This window comes from Protomyctophum parallelum, assembly GCF_964188405.1.
Source record: "Protomyctophum parallelum genome assembly, chromosome: 15".
Taxonomy (NCBI): domain Eukaryota; kingdom Metazoa; phylum Chordata; class Actinopteri; order Myctophiformes; family Myctophidae; genus Protomyctophum; species Protomyctophum parallelum.
This window is the reverse complement of record NC_139710.1, coordinates 9,847,455-9,866,123: the sequence shown is the minus strand read 5'-3', so window position 1 is coordinate 9,866,123 and position 18,669 is coordinate 9,847,455. Positions and strand designations below refer to the sequence as shown.

The following is an 18,669-nucleotide window of genomic DNA, read 5'->3' as shown; positions in this document are numbered from 1 at the left end:
GATAAAGATTCATCGGCTAATTTACCTCTTTTATCTGAAAGGGCTTGCCTACTGCCGTCACCTGTCCACTGTCCGTACGCACCTCTCTGCTCTGGTCAACCACACCATTGTGGAGTCTGACGTGCCGTGTGATGCCTACGGAGGACTCACTACTGACGTGTGGCAGAGATTCCTACAAGACTGCACTGTAAGCAACACGATTAGTCACCACACTCTCCACGTCATCACTGCCCTGCTGCAGCACAAGCTTAAAATTAACACCTGGCGATATGCTGTTCAAACACATACACGCACACACACACGCACATGTCCACATCTCCACTTTTCTCATCTCTCATCTTTGCTAGTCATGTTGTAGTAGCACACACCATTAGTTACACGACAATATGCTTGAAGAATGACTAAATGCCCAGCCAAGTATCTACTGTATGTGGGAGTAGATTTTGTTAGGCTAGCTCATGAATAGTCTGACTTGGCCATACATGTTGCATGTTTTGCATACCCATATCCTATACTAGAAATGCATGCTCTCTCACTCAATACAGCAATTGCTTGTGTTCTGGATTAATTTAACTGAATGGTCTGGTGTGTGATATAGCGAACACAGATCATCATCATCATGCAACATTTCAAAGCAATAAACAAAAACAGAACAGAACAGCAACACAGTGCATACATAGCCTACACATATATATATATATATATAATATATATATATACGTACATAATATTTGTTTCAATTGGAAGAAACTTTATTGTCTCCACCAGGCCGAAGGCATGGGGAGAGAGTATGTTGGCTAACATTGCCTTCCAAAGTTTTCGTTTCGTTGAAAATACTGCACATGTCCTGCTCATCCAGAATTCTATCCTCAGAGATGCTATGAGTGATCTGGCTCTCCATTTCCTCAACAAAAAACAAACAAACAACAAACAAAAAAACATGTTTATATTACTCCTAAACATTTTGCCAAACATCTCACACAGTCCTATCCTCCTGGTGGAGACCTGTGACCAGAAGGGCACTTTTTCCAGGCAGGCAGGCAGGCAGGCAGGCAGGCAGGCAGGCTGGCAGGCTGGCTGGCTGGCTGGCTGGCTGGCTGGCTGGCTGGCTGGCAGGCAGGCAGGCTGGCAGGCAGGCAGGCAGGCAGGCAGGCAGACAGACAGACAGACAGACAGACAGACAGACAGACAGACAGACAGACAGACAGACAGACAGACAGACAGACAGACAGACAGACAGACAGACAGACAGACAGACAGACAGACAGACAGACTGGCAGGCTGCCATGTACAGCGACATTGGCAGGGGTTTCCACAGCTACCCCACAACACAGCGTCACTGTCTGCAGTTGAGAGCAGAGCAGAAGCTCTCAATGTTTTTACTAATACTAAATATACAATAACTAAACATAAATCTCACTTGAATTGGATTGCAATACTTTACAATTTAAAATCATTAAAACTTTTGGAGGGGCCCCCCAGTCGGGGCTCCCGGGCTGCAGCCCACCCTAGCCCAATGGTAAGTCCGCCTCTGCATTTCTGTCTAGTTTTTATTTGTAGATGAAATTGTCAATATACTTCATCATTGCTTTTATCATCATGGCTTAGTTTTCATTTAGTTTCAGTCAATGAAATTAACATTGGCTTCAAACCGATGTTTTTGTCAGCTACAATGGCTATACTGTAGCTTCTACTACAGTATAGAAGAACCACTACTGCCACCCAGTGGTCAATCCTTCCAGTGGTCAACACTACAGTAGCCTACAAGGTCCCATTGGCCCAGAAAAACTAAACTATGTTATGTTTAGTAAACATAACAAAGTTAACAATATTTTGTATTCTGTTGTTGTATTCTGACCTGTTTAACACTGTTCTTGTCAATTGTTGTTTTATGTGTGTGTTTTTAAATGTTTTAAAATATGCATGTCAAAGGCAAAAAATAATAATTAATTAATTAAAATTAGCTTAAATCTTGAATCTAATCTAGACTTTTAAAGTTATGGATCTGTATGGGCCTATGAGGGTGTGTGTGTGTGTGTGTGTGTGTGTGTGTGTGTGTGTGTGTGTGTGTGTGTGTGTGCACGTGCGCGTGTGTGTGTGTCTGTGTGTGTGTGTGTGTCCGAGACTAATATTGCAAAACAGCTGGACTGTTCAACGCCAAAATTCTTATGTGCGCTGCCAGTAAGCCAAGGACCGATGCGTGTCGTGTCTCACCACGCCTCTCAGCCATTATAAAATACATGGCAACCTGAGACCTCTTGTGGTTTATACATCATACTGTAGATACATCATAGATCACTGACAATGACATCATAGTAATTAAGGCCACATGATGTCCAACATCCACATGAAGCCATGCCGTTATTAGACCCTAAAGCTTTTATCTGATTGTCTTTCTTCTCCTGCAGGCCACAACTCTCTCCTAAAGACCCTAAAGCATGAGTTTCACTATTTGATTTGTTTCTTTTATCACATGTCGTAGGCATATGAAGAGCAGGAGCTGCTGCGTCTGGTGTACTTTGGTGGTGTTGATCCCACCCTGCGTAAGGAAGTGTGGCCCTTCCTTCTGGGCCATTACCAGTTTGGAATGCCTGAGGCAGAGAGGAATGAGGTTTGTGTTCATCACCCTTTCACTTGATTCATACTCTGTTGTGCAATGGTGTCATGTGCCGAGGATAACAGATCTACAAGCTCCACCGCCTGATGTGGTATGATACATTGTGAGCTTGTAGATCGACTATTTCTAAATACATTTATGAATCAGGCTCTATCGTTCTGTGATCACTGAACCCTATCCAACCCTTGACCCCAGGTGGATGAACAAGTCAGAGCGTGCTATGAACAGACTATGAGTGAGTGGCTGGGATGTGAAGCTATAGTCCGCCAGCGGGAGAAAACGCAGCATGCTGCAGCTCTAGCAAAGTGCTCGTCTGTGGTTAGTGTGGACAGCAGCAGCCAGAAGATGATCCATTGCGATTCCACCATCAGCACTGAGGTGACACATTGGCATCAATACAAACGTCATGGGACAGCTGTACTACAATAGAACCTATGCATGTGAAGTCCCAGGCACTTTACCTTGATCGTTTTTGTTATAAGGTTACTACTGTGTGAGAAAAGCAATGAAACAAAAAATATATACAGGAACATTTAAACCTATTTGTAAGAGAGTGTGTTAGTGTGATTTTCTCTCATTTTCTCACTCCCAGTCATCCCAAAGCTGCAGCTCAGAGAGACAGAGTCTGGTTCATCTACAAAGTGACTCAAGTAGCAGCACTCAGGTACCATAACTTGCCCTGCCTTACACACAGCACTTGATTTACACTCATTCATGTCTACTAGACCATGTTAAAAATATGCACAGTTAAGTGCCTTAAAAGCAACTGAATTTTCAAATTAAGGTGTTAATAATTAGCCAACTTTCTGCTGTTTAAATGCCTTGAATGACCTACCGGTACTCTTTTGAACAAATATCCCTTATCCCTGCACTCTCTCCTGCTAGTACTTCTCATCCTCCCAACCCTTCCCCTTGAGTAGCCTGCTTCCCTTTGGCTTGTTCTTCCAGGTATTTGAATCTGTAGAGGAGGTGGACCAGATCGAAACAGAGCCCAAGAATGAAGAGACCAAACAGGTGCCAAAGATGCCAAATGGGGCCCTCCAGAATGAGACCAGCTCTCCCGACTCCGGCCATCCTTCCTCCCGCAATTTCTCAGTCGCCTCTGGCATATCAGACGGCTCCCTCAGCACGGAGGATAGCGCCGCCCCTGATCCTACCTCTAAAATCACTTCTGCCTCACAGCAGTCCCTGCCACCACAGAGCCCAGTCAAGCCTTCTGCCTCACAGCAGTGCCTGCCACCACAGAGCCCAGTCAAGCCTTCTCAGGACACATTAGGAGAGAGTTGTGGCCTGCAGGAGAAGAAAGACAATCAGATAAAAGCTGACATATCAGTGATACAAGAAAAAGAGGAGGAGCACAAAATACCTGAAGTGGCCAAAGAGACTGAGGTGCCAAATGCTGAGGTCATCCGGTCAAGAGAAGGGCAAGTGAAGGTCTGTGAAGACCGGAGTCTTCCACCTAAAACAGAGGACAGTGTTGTAGATTCAGAAATCAACCCGGACTATACTGAGCAGAAGGCAGATGCAAAGGAAATGGATGTTGCTGAACCAGAGGCCAAACATGAGATATCAAAAGCAGAGTCAGGGAAAGAAGTGCCAAAAGATGACGATGCAACACAATCAGTTGTAGTCGCGGAATCAAAAGATCAGATTGTGCTCTGTGAGCAGACTCTTGAGAAAGGGGTGGAAGAAATGAAGAATGAGGAGACATTGAAGGTAATGGATGCGATGGTAACAAGTGTAGAGAAAACAGATGATGAGGGTGAAGCTGACATGAATAAGACAGAGACTTTGAACTCAGCGGAGTCCGAAGAAATGGATAAAGCTGAGGCACCAAAGGAAGTAGTAATAATGAAGGAGGTGATGCACGGATTAGAAAGAGTTGAAATATTACAGAACCCTGTTGTAGATAATACAAATTTCACAGTGGAAGACGCTCAATTAAAAGGAACGGCAACCTTTTGCAGACCTTCACACAATGACCCTCAAGTCATCATTGAATCCGATGAGTCTCCTTCAGCCATAGAGATGGAGGAGATCCCCAAAGCCAATGTTTCCATAGCAACTTGGGACCAGAAGGGTCCATGTGAAGCCTCCTCTACCTCAGATGATTCCGTCCCTCACCTGGAGCTCAGGATGGAAGATGAGCGAGGGAAGCCCAGCCCAGAAGGCACAGAGTCCATCCTCTCTGAGGAACCAGAGATGGAAAGCCTCTATCCTCCTTTCGACTCAGCGGCTCTGGCTGGAGAGACCAAGAATGATGAAGTGACCTCTCCTGTATCCATTGGGAGTATTTACTCTGTATGCACACCTTTTTTACATTTCCAAAGTAACTTCTTCATAAATGATGCTCCAGTGTTATGATTCTTTTTTCTGCAATATGTTGCAGCAAGAGCTTTTGGATCTGTACACACTAAATCTCCACCGCATTGACAAGGATGTGCAGCGTTGTGACAGGAACTATTGGTACTTCACCCCCACAAACCTGGAGAAGTTACGCAACATCATGTGCAGGTAAAGCACCAAGATCTTATCAAAGGCATCATTATCAAATACTACAATGTTTTAATGCATTGATTGAAACATGAAGAGCAAAAGTTGTGTTTAAAGTAAACATTTGAAGATAAATACACATGGAAAACAGAGTGGATTGTGAAACAAAATATAATGGTGTACTGTAGATGGTGTAGTGTAGCTAGCCCCCCTGTCCAATCTTTAATTATCGATAAGTTATGTTTGTGAACAAAGGTACCGAAATCACAGTGCAGAATCTGCAGATTCAGTGACGAAGTCGTACCACGCAGGCTAGCTGTTTGTCGACTGTGTGTGGTGACTTTCCATAAATATGCATTGTGAGTTTGTAGATCTGCTAGATCTTCGCAGAGTATTTGCCCATTTTAAGTGACATGCCCCGGAATTGGGACACTAGGATAGTAGGATTCATGTAGATACTACTTTTGAGAGTCACAGAATACATAGAGTACATACTGTACGTACATACAGTAGTGACAAACCTGGGTCTAGATTGTAAATGGCTTGACCTTTGGCCATGCCCTGACACTCACAGTCGTCATTGTTACTACAGCTATACCTGGCGGCACCTTGAGACTGGCTATGTGCAGGGCATGTGTGACCTGCTGGCTCCACTCCTGGTCATTCTGGATGACGGTGAGTCAACAACACTGAGCAGTTTCCTGGTACTATTTTGACACGGTATATTATTACTGGTGGGGAGGTTAATGATGAACAGTAGAATATACATTTCCTGCTTACATTGTCCCACCTCAAATCTGTGTATTTTAGAGGCTATGGCCTTCAGCTGTTTCACTGAACTAATGAAGAGAATGAACCAGAACTTCCCGCATGGAGGTGCTATGGACACTCACTTTGCCAACATGCGTTCCCTTATCCAGGTGATATACATGTCCAATGTCCTTCCACATTTTGCATAGGAATTACCACTAAACAATTGCATTTCCCAGAACATCTCAAAACTAATTTTCACCTTCCACGGCCAATCTCATTCTTTTTTCTCCTCCTATTCCTCACAATCGTTACCCTATAGATCCTGGATTCTGAGCTCTTTGAGCTAATGCACCAGAATGGGGACTATACACACTTCTACTTCTGCTACCGTTGGTTCCTTCTAGACTTCAAGAGAGGTACAATAATTACATACTGCTTAAGAAGCTGTGTTGCTAGAAAAATGCCAATTAAGAACTGGAGGATCTGTTTTGAGCCCTGTTTGAGCCCAACCACTTGGCAGTTTGCTAACTTACAAAGTGTACAGTTTATACAGCTTTTGTACAACATGGCTATGGAATACAATAACATTCAGAAAACCCTCTCTCGGAGATTTGTTATTTAAAATATTGTCTATCAATTGTAATTTAATAAGAAAGTATTATAGTAGAAATGTAAAATAATTTATCTTGGTATATCCTTGCTGAACTTTGCAGCCCCAGTTCATATCTGCTTAGTTCATACCTGCTTTCTGTCATTTCTCCTTCCCCGCAAACCACCACCACCTTTGGTTTCCCAGCATTCTCTCAAGTAGCTATGTGGCCTGATTTTTATGCTGCTATACTTTGTCTTACAGAGCTGGTATATGACGATGTGTTTGCGGTCTGGGAGACCATCTGGGCAGCAAAGTATGCTTCCTCTGGTCACTTTGTTCTTTTCATTGCACTGGCACTGGTGGAGATCTACAGGGACATCATACTGGAAAATAACATGGACTTCACTGACATCATAAAGTTCTTCAATGGTAACATACTTATCACATACCCAGCTTTTATTGATAGATGATAAAAAGGTGATAATTTATATCAGTCATCCCTGGGCTGATAACTGTGTTATCCAATCCAATCAACTTTATTTATATAGCACATTGTAGCTATATAAAATAAATGTAGCTATATAGAAAGTTAAAAATCTAAATAGACTGTAAAGCTAAAACACATGATTATGATAGTATCAGACAAATCAGTGCAAGCTAAATTGTCAATTTGAGTGTCCTGCAGGTCCAGTTAAAACAGTTTAAGGGCCCATGACGTAGATGTCCGTCATGGTACGGACTTAGTACGGTCATGTGCCCGAGACGGAGATTGATTAATCTTCGTCAAATTAGTGATATCAAAACCGGTCGCATGTTCCCTGCCTGTTTAGCCAACGACAATGAAAAGGTTATGTGAAAAGGTTATGTGTTTGACGGGCCCCTGCTGTCCAGTCGCTAGTCTCGTTAGATTTTATCTTACCTCCCGTTGTTGTCGATTGCATCGATAGTGTTGTAGCTACTGTTATCTGCTACATAGACATTCACAACAACATCCGGTCCGTCGGTAAAAGTGGTCCGGGCGCTATAAACGATGGGCACATTTTATTAATGGATTAAATAACCCTGGGCCCTTAAGGTGTGTTGATCAATTGTTATTTTTGTGTTATCTTGGTGACTAAATAAAGAAAAAGCATTAAAATGCTTACAAAAACTTTTTCTTTTATAAAAGAGTGCAGTAGCTATACCTCTGATGCCAGGCTTGCTTTCTGAGAAAGAAGGCCTGGGAAATGTTGAAGTGAAGTGGCTAGATGGGGGCGGGGCCGTTGACAGTATGGCTAGGAGCCAGACTCAGGTGCACATTCTGCACACATTAATAGTGTCCACATTAAACTTACGACTCAGTGAAACAAACAAAAGCTCTTGATACGTGTCATGTTTGTTTATAATGTGCAGTGATCACATACCTCAGGCAATGTTTAAAATTTTCCTTTTCCAATGAATGAATTTCTATTTCTGCATTTTTTTCCCATGGTGAGTGACATTGGTAAACCAGTCAACTCAAGCCTAATGTATTTTTGGTTGTGCATTGTGTGACACCAAAATAGGTTTTAAAGCAAAACTGTGTGGTTCTCTAAAATGAAATATGTAAGTCATGATTAGACATTTATGTTCTCCTTTGTTTCAGAAATGGCGGAGCACCACAACATAAAGCAGATTCTTACTCTGGCCAGGGACCTGGTGTGCAAGGTGCAGATGCTCATTGAGAACAAGTGATGTTTGTTTCCTCTGTATCTGTTGTCCATGTTAAAGATGGAGTGCCGTGATTTTTTCGACCCTAAAACATGATCATCAGGTATTATTATTGTTATTATACATTTCAAAAAAGCGTACAGTATTTGTTAAAATGTTGTTTTTATGTGGACTCACCCACCAGTTCATTAAGTACGCCTGGTTTGCCTGGTGGGTGGTGATGGGTGGTGATACACCTGAACTGAAGCCGCACCCACAGCTGTTGTATGATAAAGGGGGATGGGTGATATTGTGATGTCACTAAATCACTGTTTTTTTCATTGGAACGCTTGACTGTCAACGTTTCAGCCTCCAAAGGGAAGACATCATTGCACATAACAACCACACCAAGGGGTGTAATGAAGTACTGTCACTTCATAGACACATGAAAAACTGGACAAAATACACGGCACTCCATCTTTAAGTGTGATACGCAAATGTAGCAGCACAAGAGCAATCACATGGACATAGGACACCCAAACAAATACACACACAAACACACGGACGGAGTGCAAACTCTCTCCCCATGCCTTCGCCCCTCAGAGTATACTCTAAGCTTCGCCCTGGTGGAGACAATAAATGCCTTGACATTCCCAATTTGCTGCTCAGACTTTATCCACTAAATACAGTGTGTGTGTGTGTGTGTGTGTGTGACGTGTGTGTGTGTGTGTGTGTGTGTGTGTGTGTGTGTGTGTGTGTGTGTGTGTGTGTGTGTGTGCGTGTGTGTGCGTGCGTGTCCGTTCCTGCGCGTGACGTTAAATGGTGTGAAAATAGTGTAATCTGTTAGTGATATAAATGTATGAGATAAAAGGGTTAGAAAATTAACCATTATTTTTGGAAAATAATGTCATGTGTCGATCTTTATTTGATTGCATTTGGACTTGATATTTAGAGAAAGGTTGACGTAAGTTTCACATATAAAACCATATTTCACATAATACCATATGATAATATTAGTAAAATGATCTATATTTGAACAATTTTAATAGCCAACAAAATACTTCAGCTGGTTATCCTTTTTAGATTAAAATAAGGAATCTTTATTTTTACTTCCTATATTTCTTGGAGGGGACCTGCATTATGGTCATGTGTTTTGTGGATTTGGAGATGGTGTATGACAGGAACCCCAGGGATTGTGTGGTCCGATGTGGGTGTACGCTGAGGGGGGCCTTACTGAGGGCCATCCAATCTCTGTAAACCCAAAGCGACGGGTACAGGTTCTCGAAGTCGGAGTGTTCCCGGTGGGGGATGGCTTCCGCCATGGCTGTGCCTTGTCACCTATTGTGTTTCTGATATTCATAGACAAGATTTCGAAGCACAATTGTGGAGGAGAGGGTTTACAGTCCAGTGAGCTGAAGAGTGCATCACTTTTTTGCAGGTGATTTGGTCCTGGTCTTCAGCACTCACTGGAACAGTTTGCAGCCTAATGTATTTGACTGGATTGGATTCTGTTGCAAGAGGTTGCAGTTACAACTTGTTGGGTTGGAAATCATTTATATGGACAGGGCTTTAGGGATAAGGTTAGAATGTTTCTCTCTAGATTGTCCTCAGTCGAGCCCACCAGTTGTGACTCCAGTTCCTTTTATCCCCCATATACATCTGGCTAGCTTTCCATTACTTTCTGCCCCTGCATCTTTCTTTACAGTATGTCCACATCAGATATGTGCAGATATGCCATCATGATCGATACCCATGTATTGGTTCCTGCAGCGCAAGTTTGCTGGTATGGCAGTGACCTGCCAGCTTCTTTCTCTGGCTGCTATCATATTAATCACCCTTGTAACCCTATACAGAATGTTTGTAGCTAACATGCTCATCCTGACTGATGTTTAGTACATGCCCATCACATTTATTATGATGTAGCTGCACCCATTAAGAGACTCCAGCATTCATAGTCATCAGTGATGGACATATGGTAGTAGCGCTGCTGCTCCTTTGCATAAAAAGGAGCCAGTTGGTGTGGTTTGGGTATCTAGTAAGGATGCCTCCTGGTTGGCCTCCCTGGGACATTAGGGGCCCTATATTCCTCAGTCCCTTACCTGTTCCCATTAGCCGGGGCCCGCAAATTATGGGCAGAGCAGCTTGTACTGTCCCTAAATCCATTATACTGTGTTGGCGTGTTGGTACGCTTTCCCCAAAATTACAATTACTACCCACCTTTTGGTTAAGGGCATAGCGGATTCTAAAAGCACCCGTGAGCCGTAATACATAATTTGTTTGGTAGAGTGTGGCCTGCAATGGACATGTTCGGGGTTAGGCTGCTTGCACACAACGGCATAATATTCAGTGGTCTCAGACACTGACGAAAATAGGGACCTAGATCTCCATGCTGGCCTGGGAATGCCTCTCCCAGTCAGCGCTGGCTATCATGGCCACATTGGCCAGGGAAAGGGAAGTCTAGATTCCACTGCTGAACTGCTACATGTGACTTCAGATAAGTGGAGGAATGGATGGATTTCTTATTTATGGCGAGAAAACATGTCATAGGGTTATAGTCCATATTACAATCCAGCCTCCAGTAACATTTTGCACAAAAATAGTTTTCTGCTATTTATTATCAGTGTTTTCACAATATCGCATAATCTGCCTTGTCAACCAAATACTATGTATGTTTAGTGTGTGAAATACTGTAAAGGGAGAGAAAACAAGTGAAACTATTATAAAATTTGTAATAATAACCTGATAGTGTGATTTACTGATATCTAATTAGGAAGTGCACACAAAACATTTTTGTTTAATTATCCAGTAAACCATTACCTTTCAAACGTTACCAGAATTCTATTATTAAAATAAAATGTTTTTCGATTGAATACTTTTCGTCAAAGATTCCATTATTAAAATAAAATGTTTTTCGATTGAATACTTTATTAGTCAAAGATGTAAGCACGGAAGTACGGTAACACTACAGTAACACTTAAAGGATAACACAAAACACTAAGTGAGTTGTTTGCATTGTGGTACTTTTTATTTTGATATGGCATATTTAGGGGATAACCAAATAAAATATTCTGTGTTACAATACCTGATCATCACCATGAAAGCTCACTTACAATCAAGGATTTCCTATGAGATATTCCTTGGTGTGAGATAAATAAATGCAATGTTATGAGTAGCACTAGTAATCACACTTCATAGATAATTTCACTGATAACATTGAATTAATTGGAAATGAATAATGTCTGGAAAGAGTAGCTGTTGGGCATTTGAAAATGTGTTTGTCAATTTGTAATTTGGAACTGAACATGAATTAAAATTTTCCTTGTTCTTGGGCTACTCTCAAACCCCAAAACTGCTGAATGTCATATTACCGGTATAAAGGAAGGCTGTTTTCTGAATGATGTTTCCTTTCTTGAATTTATGCTCACCACTATAATATAATATTACACTGACAAAATAGTCAAAGGAAGATGGAAGACACTGATATGATTTTCTATAGAGCACCGAAGTCTGACGTCAATATTTCGGTAAAGAGCGCTAAGTCCACGGGTTCATGTACTTTTTATTTTGCATTGTAGGCCTACCGGGTAATCCCCCATAGGGGGATTTTAGATGCCTCAAAAAGAACTGTGTTTGAAAAATAAACAAATTATCCTGGTCATTTCACTCATATGGATAATTTATTTTTGGACCACAATTCTTATGAGACAATTTTAAGATGACCCAATGTTATTCTCCATAGAGAAAAAAACTTCTGTGAACCAGGGGATGAGCGAGTGATATCAGGACTTCGGCGCTCTATATACCTTTGTTTAAAGTAGGTTGATGAGATTTTGTGAATGTGAACATATACTAATCTAATGTTATATTTGATAAATTGTCATTTGTTGCCCACAGCTACACTTCTAACAGTATATTTTAATTGATGTGCTAAATTAATTGCATTGAATATTGGTGGTGTTTCTTTGTGAATGCAACTGCTCTATCAGAAAATTAAGCTACTTTATTGTATTTATTTATTTGCCAGTATATTTATTTATCTATTTATTTAAATGCCACTGTTTGTAAATCTGTAAAGTGTTATTTTGTTAATCTTAAATGTGTATTGTAAAACAATGAAATTATATATAAAGAAATCATAATATTAAATGGTATATGTTTTTATAATAAAAAATAAAAATGGAAACATTCCTATTTTTCCAAAAGGCTATCCTCTCTCTCTCTTAAAGTGGGCGTAAGTGATTTTTGTCTATTTTTTGTTTGTTAAAAATTGGTTCAGTAACAGGGTTTCCAGCTCTTTTGTAAACAGGTTGGGATACCAATTTCATCCAACCACCTCTAGTGAGACTAAGAAACAGTAGTTGAATATAAACCAATGTGGGATATGTTAGTAGACACGTTTACAAACACATTGGTGAAGAAAATTCTTAAAGAAATTTATTCCCAGGTTTTATTAATATCCCCTGACTATTATGACAGCGGACCAGGGAAGATACTAGTAAAGTAATTTCCTTTTATGTTGGATTATTTCTTTAGTACAAGGACAAAGGAAAATGCGCCTCGTCTAACAATAAAGCAAATCAAGGGGAAAAATCACGCCCGAACAGGGACTTGAACCCTGGACCCTCAGATTAAAAGTCTGATGCTCTACCGACTGAGCTATCCGGGCGCTCCAAATGCCTCTAAGGCGGTCTTCTATAATAAAGATGAAGCTGTAGTACCAAGTGTTGCCGCTCTTACTGTTGAGTGAGCAAATCATATGATGCAGCAAATGTACAGCTAATGTATTTATTTAAGTTTTGCTACATGAGAATAAGATACAATAGGCTAATCATATACATATCGATTGATATCAGTGCCTCTGCCTGGAAGTGGCCTGTATAATTTACACTGCGCTGACTCAGACCTTCAAAGCAAACATATGATTTAATTGTGTCAGCATATGACATATCACTACTACAACAAAAAATGTCATTGTGAAGAATATGACGCAGGAAAGCGGACGTCACGTCGCTGACCATTTGGTTGGGCATATATTTGTGCTACACCCCCCCCCCCCTTCCTTATGCAAATTGCCTACTTTTTGCGGCGGAGCAGCGGAGAAGATTGTTATATGAGGTTCGGCTTGGCACTTTTTGTTGCCCTCCTCGGCGTGTTGCGTACTGTAGCGACAGCGCTCGTTGCCTTTAGGGTGACTTACTGATTTCACATTCTCTTTTGTTTATTTGTGTTGTAGCGATTCAAGCCACGAAACGGCATTCCCAATCCCACTGTGTCCCACTGTCCCAGACGCGTCTCGAACTCCCGATCCCATGTGTTGGACAGCAGAAGCCAACAACTCACCCCTGGCAAACTCCATAGGCTGCATTGTTTTCCGAATACGCGACCACGCTACGTATGTGGTCAAAGATGGTGGATAAATGAGAGAACTGCAGACGGCAAGACGCCAGGCCGCCTGGGAACAGTAGGTCTCAAGTTCGATTCCCGGCTCCGGCCATGTGTCAAAGGTGTATAGCTACATAGGCCTAAGCACGATCCACATGACTCCAAGACCATAGTGACCTGGGAATTAACCTTGAAGCTGTAAACTGAATTTCCCAGCGGGTGTTTTTATTTATTTATATAGAAGTGTATATTTGTACCATACTTGAATTGAAAATGGACCCTCGACCCTGTTGTAAACAAGTGGCTATACTTTATCATGGTTCCTCCACAAGTAGGCCTACGTTTTTGTATTGACTTGTGCTTTCGTTTGAAATGTATACACATACTGTGAAATAATATTTTCAATCAATCAATTAATAAAGTCTAATACAGTAGGGCTACACGATTTACACATTTTGCTATGCCACCAAAATGTGGAACGCCCTACCATTTAGTGGAGGGCCAAACCCTCAAAAAAAGGCTTCGTTTTCGAGGTACCCCTCCCCGAGGTAGAACAAAACGGGACATAGTTTTTTCATATCTTTAGGATGTCCCCTTCATGAAATGAATTGTCCCGAGATTTACTTTTACTGCAAAGGTCATGAAATTGATCCATGAAATTACTCACCACATAGGCAAAAAACGCCTGCTCTGAAAGATGGAGTTCCAAGAAAATCCTTTGCCATTTCTACCTGTTGCTTGTTTTTACATCATACTTGCACAGATTGTCTACAGGTCTACAGCAATCAGAATGCAAATATCTGTTTCTATGTTGATTCAGCAGCCTTTTATATAGGACTTTCTATAGGCGGAAATTACATTTCTGAGGAATGCTCCTTTGTAATCCTGGTGATATCTTCTATAAGGGGTAGGCCTAGTACAAAGCCTGACAGTGTTTTTCATAATTTTCATGAAATGGATGGTCAGTGATTTTACTTTTATTGCAAAAGTCATGAAATTAATCCATGAAGTGACTCACCACATAGGCAAAAAACGCCTATCCTAAAAGAGGGAGTTCCAAGTTAATCCTCTGTCATTTTCTACCTGCTGATTGTTTTTACATCATACTTGCACAGATGATCTACAGGTAGTGTGCCTACATCCCAGAACAATCAGAATGCCAATATTTGGTTCTATTGTGAATCAGCAGCCTTTTATATAAGGTATTAAATAGGCGGAAATAGCAAAAACTTTTCTGAGCAACATTCACTTGTCCTACTCTTTATCAGGGGTAGAACTAAATGGGACATAGTTTTTTCATATATTTAGGATGTCCCCTTCATTAAATGGATTGTCCCAAGTTTTACTTTTACTGCAAAAGTCATGAAATTAATCGATGAAGTGACTCACCACACAATGAAAAAACGCCTATCCTGAAAGAGGGAGATCCAAGAAAGTCCTCATTTTCTACCTGCTGCATGGTTGTTTTTATGTCATGCTTGCACAAATGGTCTAGTCAGGTACATCCTAAAGCAACCTAAATGCCAATATTTGGTTCTATAGTGAATCAGTGGGCTTTAATATAAGGCCTTATTAGAGGCAGAAATAGCCAAAAGCATCTAACTATACAGTATCAACCATCAATCTATTTAATTTGACTGCAAAAGTCATGCAATTCTTCAATTAACTTTCTGCACCAAAAAAAAGTGCATACAGTGTCCCCAGTGTCTACAGGTGTCTGTAGACAGTAGCGTCTACTCTACACCCAAAAGCAACCAGAACATTATGTTAAAATAGGCTAGAATTGTGAATCAGCAGGGATTCATAGGCTCTCTGGGTTAGAATCATAGGCGCTACACTCAGAGTACAGGTCTCCACCAGACCAATTACAGGTTATTGTGGGCTGGAAGTCAATCTTAGCGGACGGACAGACAGGGTGCAAAACATAGTCTCTGCCATGCCTTTCGGCCTGGTGGAGACAATAGGTTTTTACTTTGTACCCAGCCACTTCATATTCATATAACTAAAAATACATCGCATGGATGCACCTGGGACGTATCCTCAGTGATGTATCCTGAGTTCAACGGGGTTTTGGGTCTTCCAACATCATACCCCTCACTCAGGCGACCCAGCCGGGGTGATCAAGTCCTGACTTACGTCCCAGTAGCTACCCTCAATCCGTTGGAACTACTCCAGAACTACTCTGCCAGGGCTGGGCTGGTGCATGGAAGGACTAGGCTCTGTGGGTTGTCTCCTGTCCGGGCCCCTCCTACGTCTCACCAGGTCCACTCCTGCTCTCACCAGGAGTAGAGCGAGGACCTGTGCGTTGCACCAGAGTCCCAGCACCAGACAGTTCATTCAGGAGTGGTGGGCAATGGTTCCGCAGGGGAATGGTGCTGCGGCTCCGCTTGCTGCTTGCATGGCCCTCCTAAAGGCCTCACAGAGGCTGCTCACCCGGGTGCCATCTACATTCCAGCTGTCACCCGTCTCTCCGGTGGTCACCAGACTATACCTGGTTGTCACATAGTCTAACTCTATTCCTATGGCTGAGTCACTGTAAATAGAAAACTATAACAAAAAATACATCGCATGGATGCACCTGGGACGTATCCTCAGTGATAGAATCTATTATTCTCAGGTAGGCCTAATATCTCTACACCTCAAAGCATCAGAATGATACATTATTGATATTGTATTCTATAGCTATAGGTCCATATAGCCTAAATGCAGTATGGTTTAATGCTGTAGAATTCAGAGCTTTGTGCCATTCTTAATGAATAATCATCAATCAGCAGTTTATGGAAACTAATTTGGCCCCAGTCAGTCAGTTCCCTATACAATGCTCAAGATGACATTGAGAATAAGCTGCTGATTGATGAGTACTATAGAAGAGTTATAGAACAATATTTTGTCATTCCAGCTGTTTTGAGGCATAGGTCTACCTGAGAAACATCCTTAGATTCTACATGAAGTGGGTAAACTAAAAACATGGCATCAAAATATATTTCCTGTTATTAAGTTTGTATAGGCATTTTACAGTAATAGATCAGGATTAGAACATTTAGAAGTCTTGAAAAGAAAACTGTAAAAGGGGCCTTGGAGCCTATTTTTACATATCTTGGAGTCCTACCTGTAGACTGTAGACAATATGTGCAAATATGTAAATCCAAAAAGTAGGTGGACAATGGAGCAGTATTAACTTGACTTTTCTGCATTTGTATTTGCAAATCTCATGGATACATTTCATGACTTTTGAGGTACCCCTGATAGAAGAGTAGGAGCAGTATTACATGAGACTATAGCTATTTCCACGCCTGAGAAGCGACCGCGTCATAAAGGGCGAGGTGGCATGCACACATCCACCTGGGTGACTGCTGGGTGAGCACTGGCGCTTTGGCATGGGGGGTAAGATCAACATAATGAATTATGTACTGATGAGGTCAGATCAACATATAGAATGTCAGAACAGGTCAGCTCCATATAGATCTAAGGGTGGCAGTATATAAAAGGTTGCTTATTCACAATAGAACCAAATATTGGCATCCTGGTTGCTTTAAGGGCAGAGAGCACTGAGGGGGAAGGTGCCCAAACCCCATAAAAGGGCACCATTTTGGGGTGGTCTTTTTGTGGGGGTCCCTTGTGCCATTTCAATTCAACTATTATGTTTCACAATAACTTGGCCTGTGTCATTGGAATTGACCCACTTTCAGGGTAGGTGTTTTTTGCAGTGGGGATCACTTCATGTATAGATTTAATGACTTTTGCAGTAAACGTAAAACGTCTGACCATACATTTCATGAAGAGGACATCTTAAAGATATGAAAAAACAATGTCACATTTAGTTGATAAATAGTAGGACCAAAATTCCAAGTGAATATTGCTCAGAAAAGTTAACTTTTAGCTATTTCCGCCTATTTAAGGCCTTATATAAAAGGCTGCTGATTCACAATAGAACAAAATATTGGCATTCTGATTGTTCTGGGATGTAGGCACACTACCTGTAGACAATTTGTGCAAGTATGTAAAAACAAACAGCAGGTAAAAAATGACAGAGAATTCTCTTGGAACTATCTCTTTCAGATAGGCGTTTTTTATTGCCTATGTGCTGAGTAACTTCATGGATCAATTTAAAACCTTTTGCAGTAAAAGTATATCTCGGGACAATCCATTTCATGAAGGGGACATCCTAAAGATATGAAAAAACTATGTCCCGATTTGTTATACCTCTGGGAGGGGTATAGTCAACTTTTGGGGCTTTTGGCCCTCCACTAATTACCAACAGTCATTAAGACATGCAAATCCCTTGACTTCTTCTAAACCATTCTCATAGGGCACCTACGGACGGCTGCAATTCGAAATTGGGCCCCCGTAAACTCTGAATCCCCTCCCACCCCTTTTCCCCTCACTGACATGTTTTTCCCTCCTTTTTACCTCTATGATGATTTCCTGTTTTTGGCTATATTGTACTGTACGTCTCTAAATGTTATGATGAATTGAACTTGGTGGAGCCTATTGTAAACAAGTGTAATGCTTTATGCCGCGTCGTCCACAGTTAACAGTTTTGTATTGAGTTGTGCTTGAAATGTACTGTAATTCTCCAATTTGTTAATAAATACTTCAATCAATCAATCAAACGAAGATGAGGAGGCTGAAGGGAATGAGGAGAGAGATGACCAGTGAGGATGAGCTTCTAATTTAACTTTAAAGGAATGTAGGCTAGCTGCTTCCTGTAATTTGGTTAAGAAAATGTACCTTTCAAGTGAGCCAATTATTTGCCCACTTTTAGCCCACTATTTGCCCCCCCATCAGCCCCATGAATGTGGTGGTGTTATTATATGTTAATAAAGGCATGCATGCATGATGATGAAGCTACAAATGTTTGCTTGTATTGTATTTGCACTATGCAGTGCATTACCACCATTAAAATAAACTTTATCTGGGAAGTCTGTGATTATTTACAATTGTGACAATTTTACGTATAATTTATATTATGGTAATTTTACATAACATTTCTATCATACTATTATCATTAGTATTATATGAATATATTAATAGTAAATGAGAAAAAGAGGTTGTGTATCAGCAATGGTTTTCAGTGGAGTGCTAAACCCAAATCCAGTATACATAAAAAAATAGGAATTAAAAAATTCCAAAACATCCAAAACATCCAACATCCAAAACTTAA

At 41.1% G+C, this 18,669-nt stretch overlaps 1 protein-coding gene across 1 annotated transcript in view; it reads left to right on the top strand.

Moving 5' to 3' along the window:
* Positions 1-8,213, top strand: part of sgsm1a (small G protein signaling modulator 1a) — a gene marked incomplete at its 5' end in the record, with an annotated part of 39,789 nt that extends 31,576 nt beyond the window's left edge. The window contains 11 exons of the mRNA XM_083784815.1: positions 42-187; positions 2,483-2,611; positions 2,813-2,995; positions 3,210-3,281; positions 3,503-4,918; positions 5,007-5,131; positions 5,703-5,785; positions 5,921-6,030; positions 6,183-6,279; positions 6,717-6,884; positions 8,080-8,213. Coding sequence (XP_083640941.1) covers positions 42-187; positions 2,483-2,611; positions 2,813-2,995; positions 3,210-3,281; positions 3,503-4,918; positions 5,007-5,131; positions 5,703-5,785; positions 5,921-6,030; positions 6,183-6,279; positions 6,717-6,884; positions 8,080-8,168 — 2,618 coding nt within the window. The 3' untranslated portion in view covers positions 8,169-8,213. The remainder of the gene's footprint in view (positions 1-41; positions 188-2,482; positions 2,612-2,812; positions 2,996-3,209; positions 3,282-3,502; positions 4,919-5,006; positions 5,132-5,702; positions 5,786-5,920; positions 6,031-6,182; positions 6,280-6,716; positions 6,885-8,079) is intronic.
* Between the last annotated feature and the right edge of the window lie 10,456 nt (positions 8,214-18,669).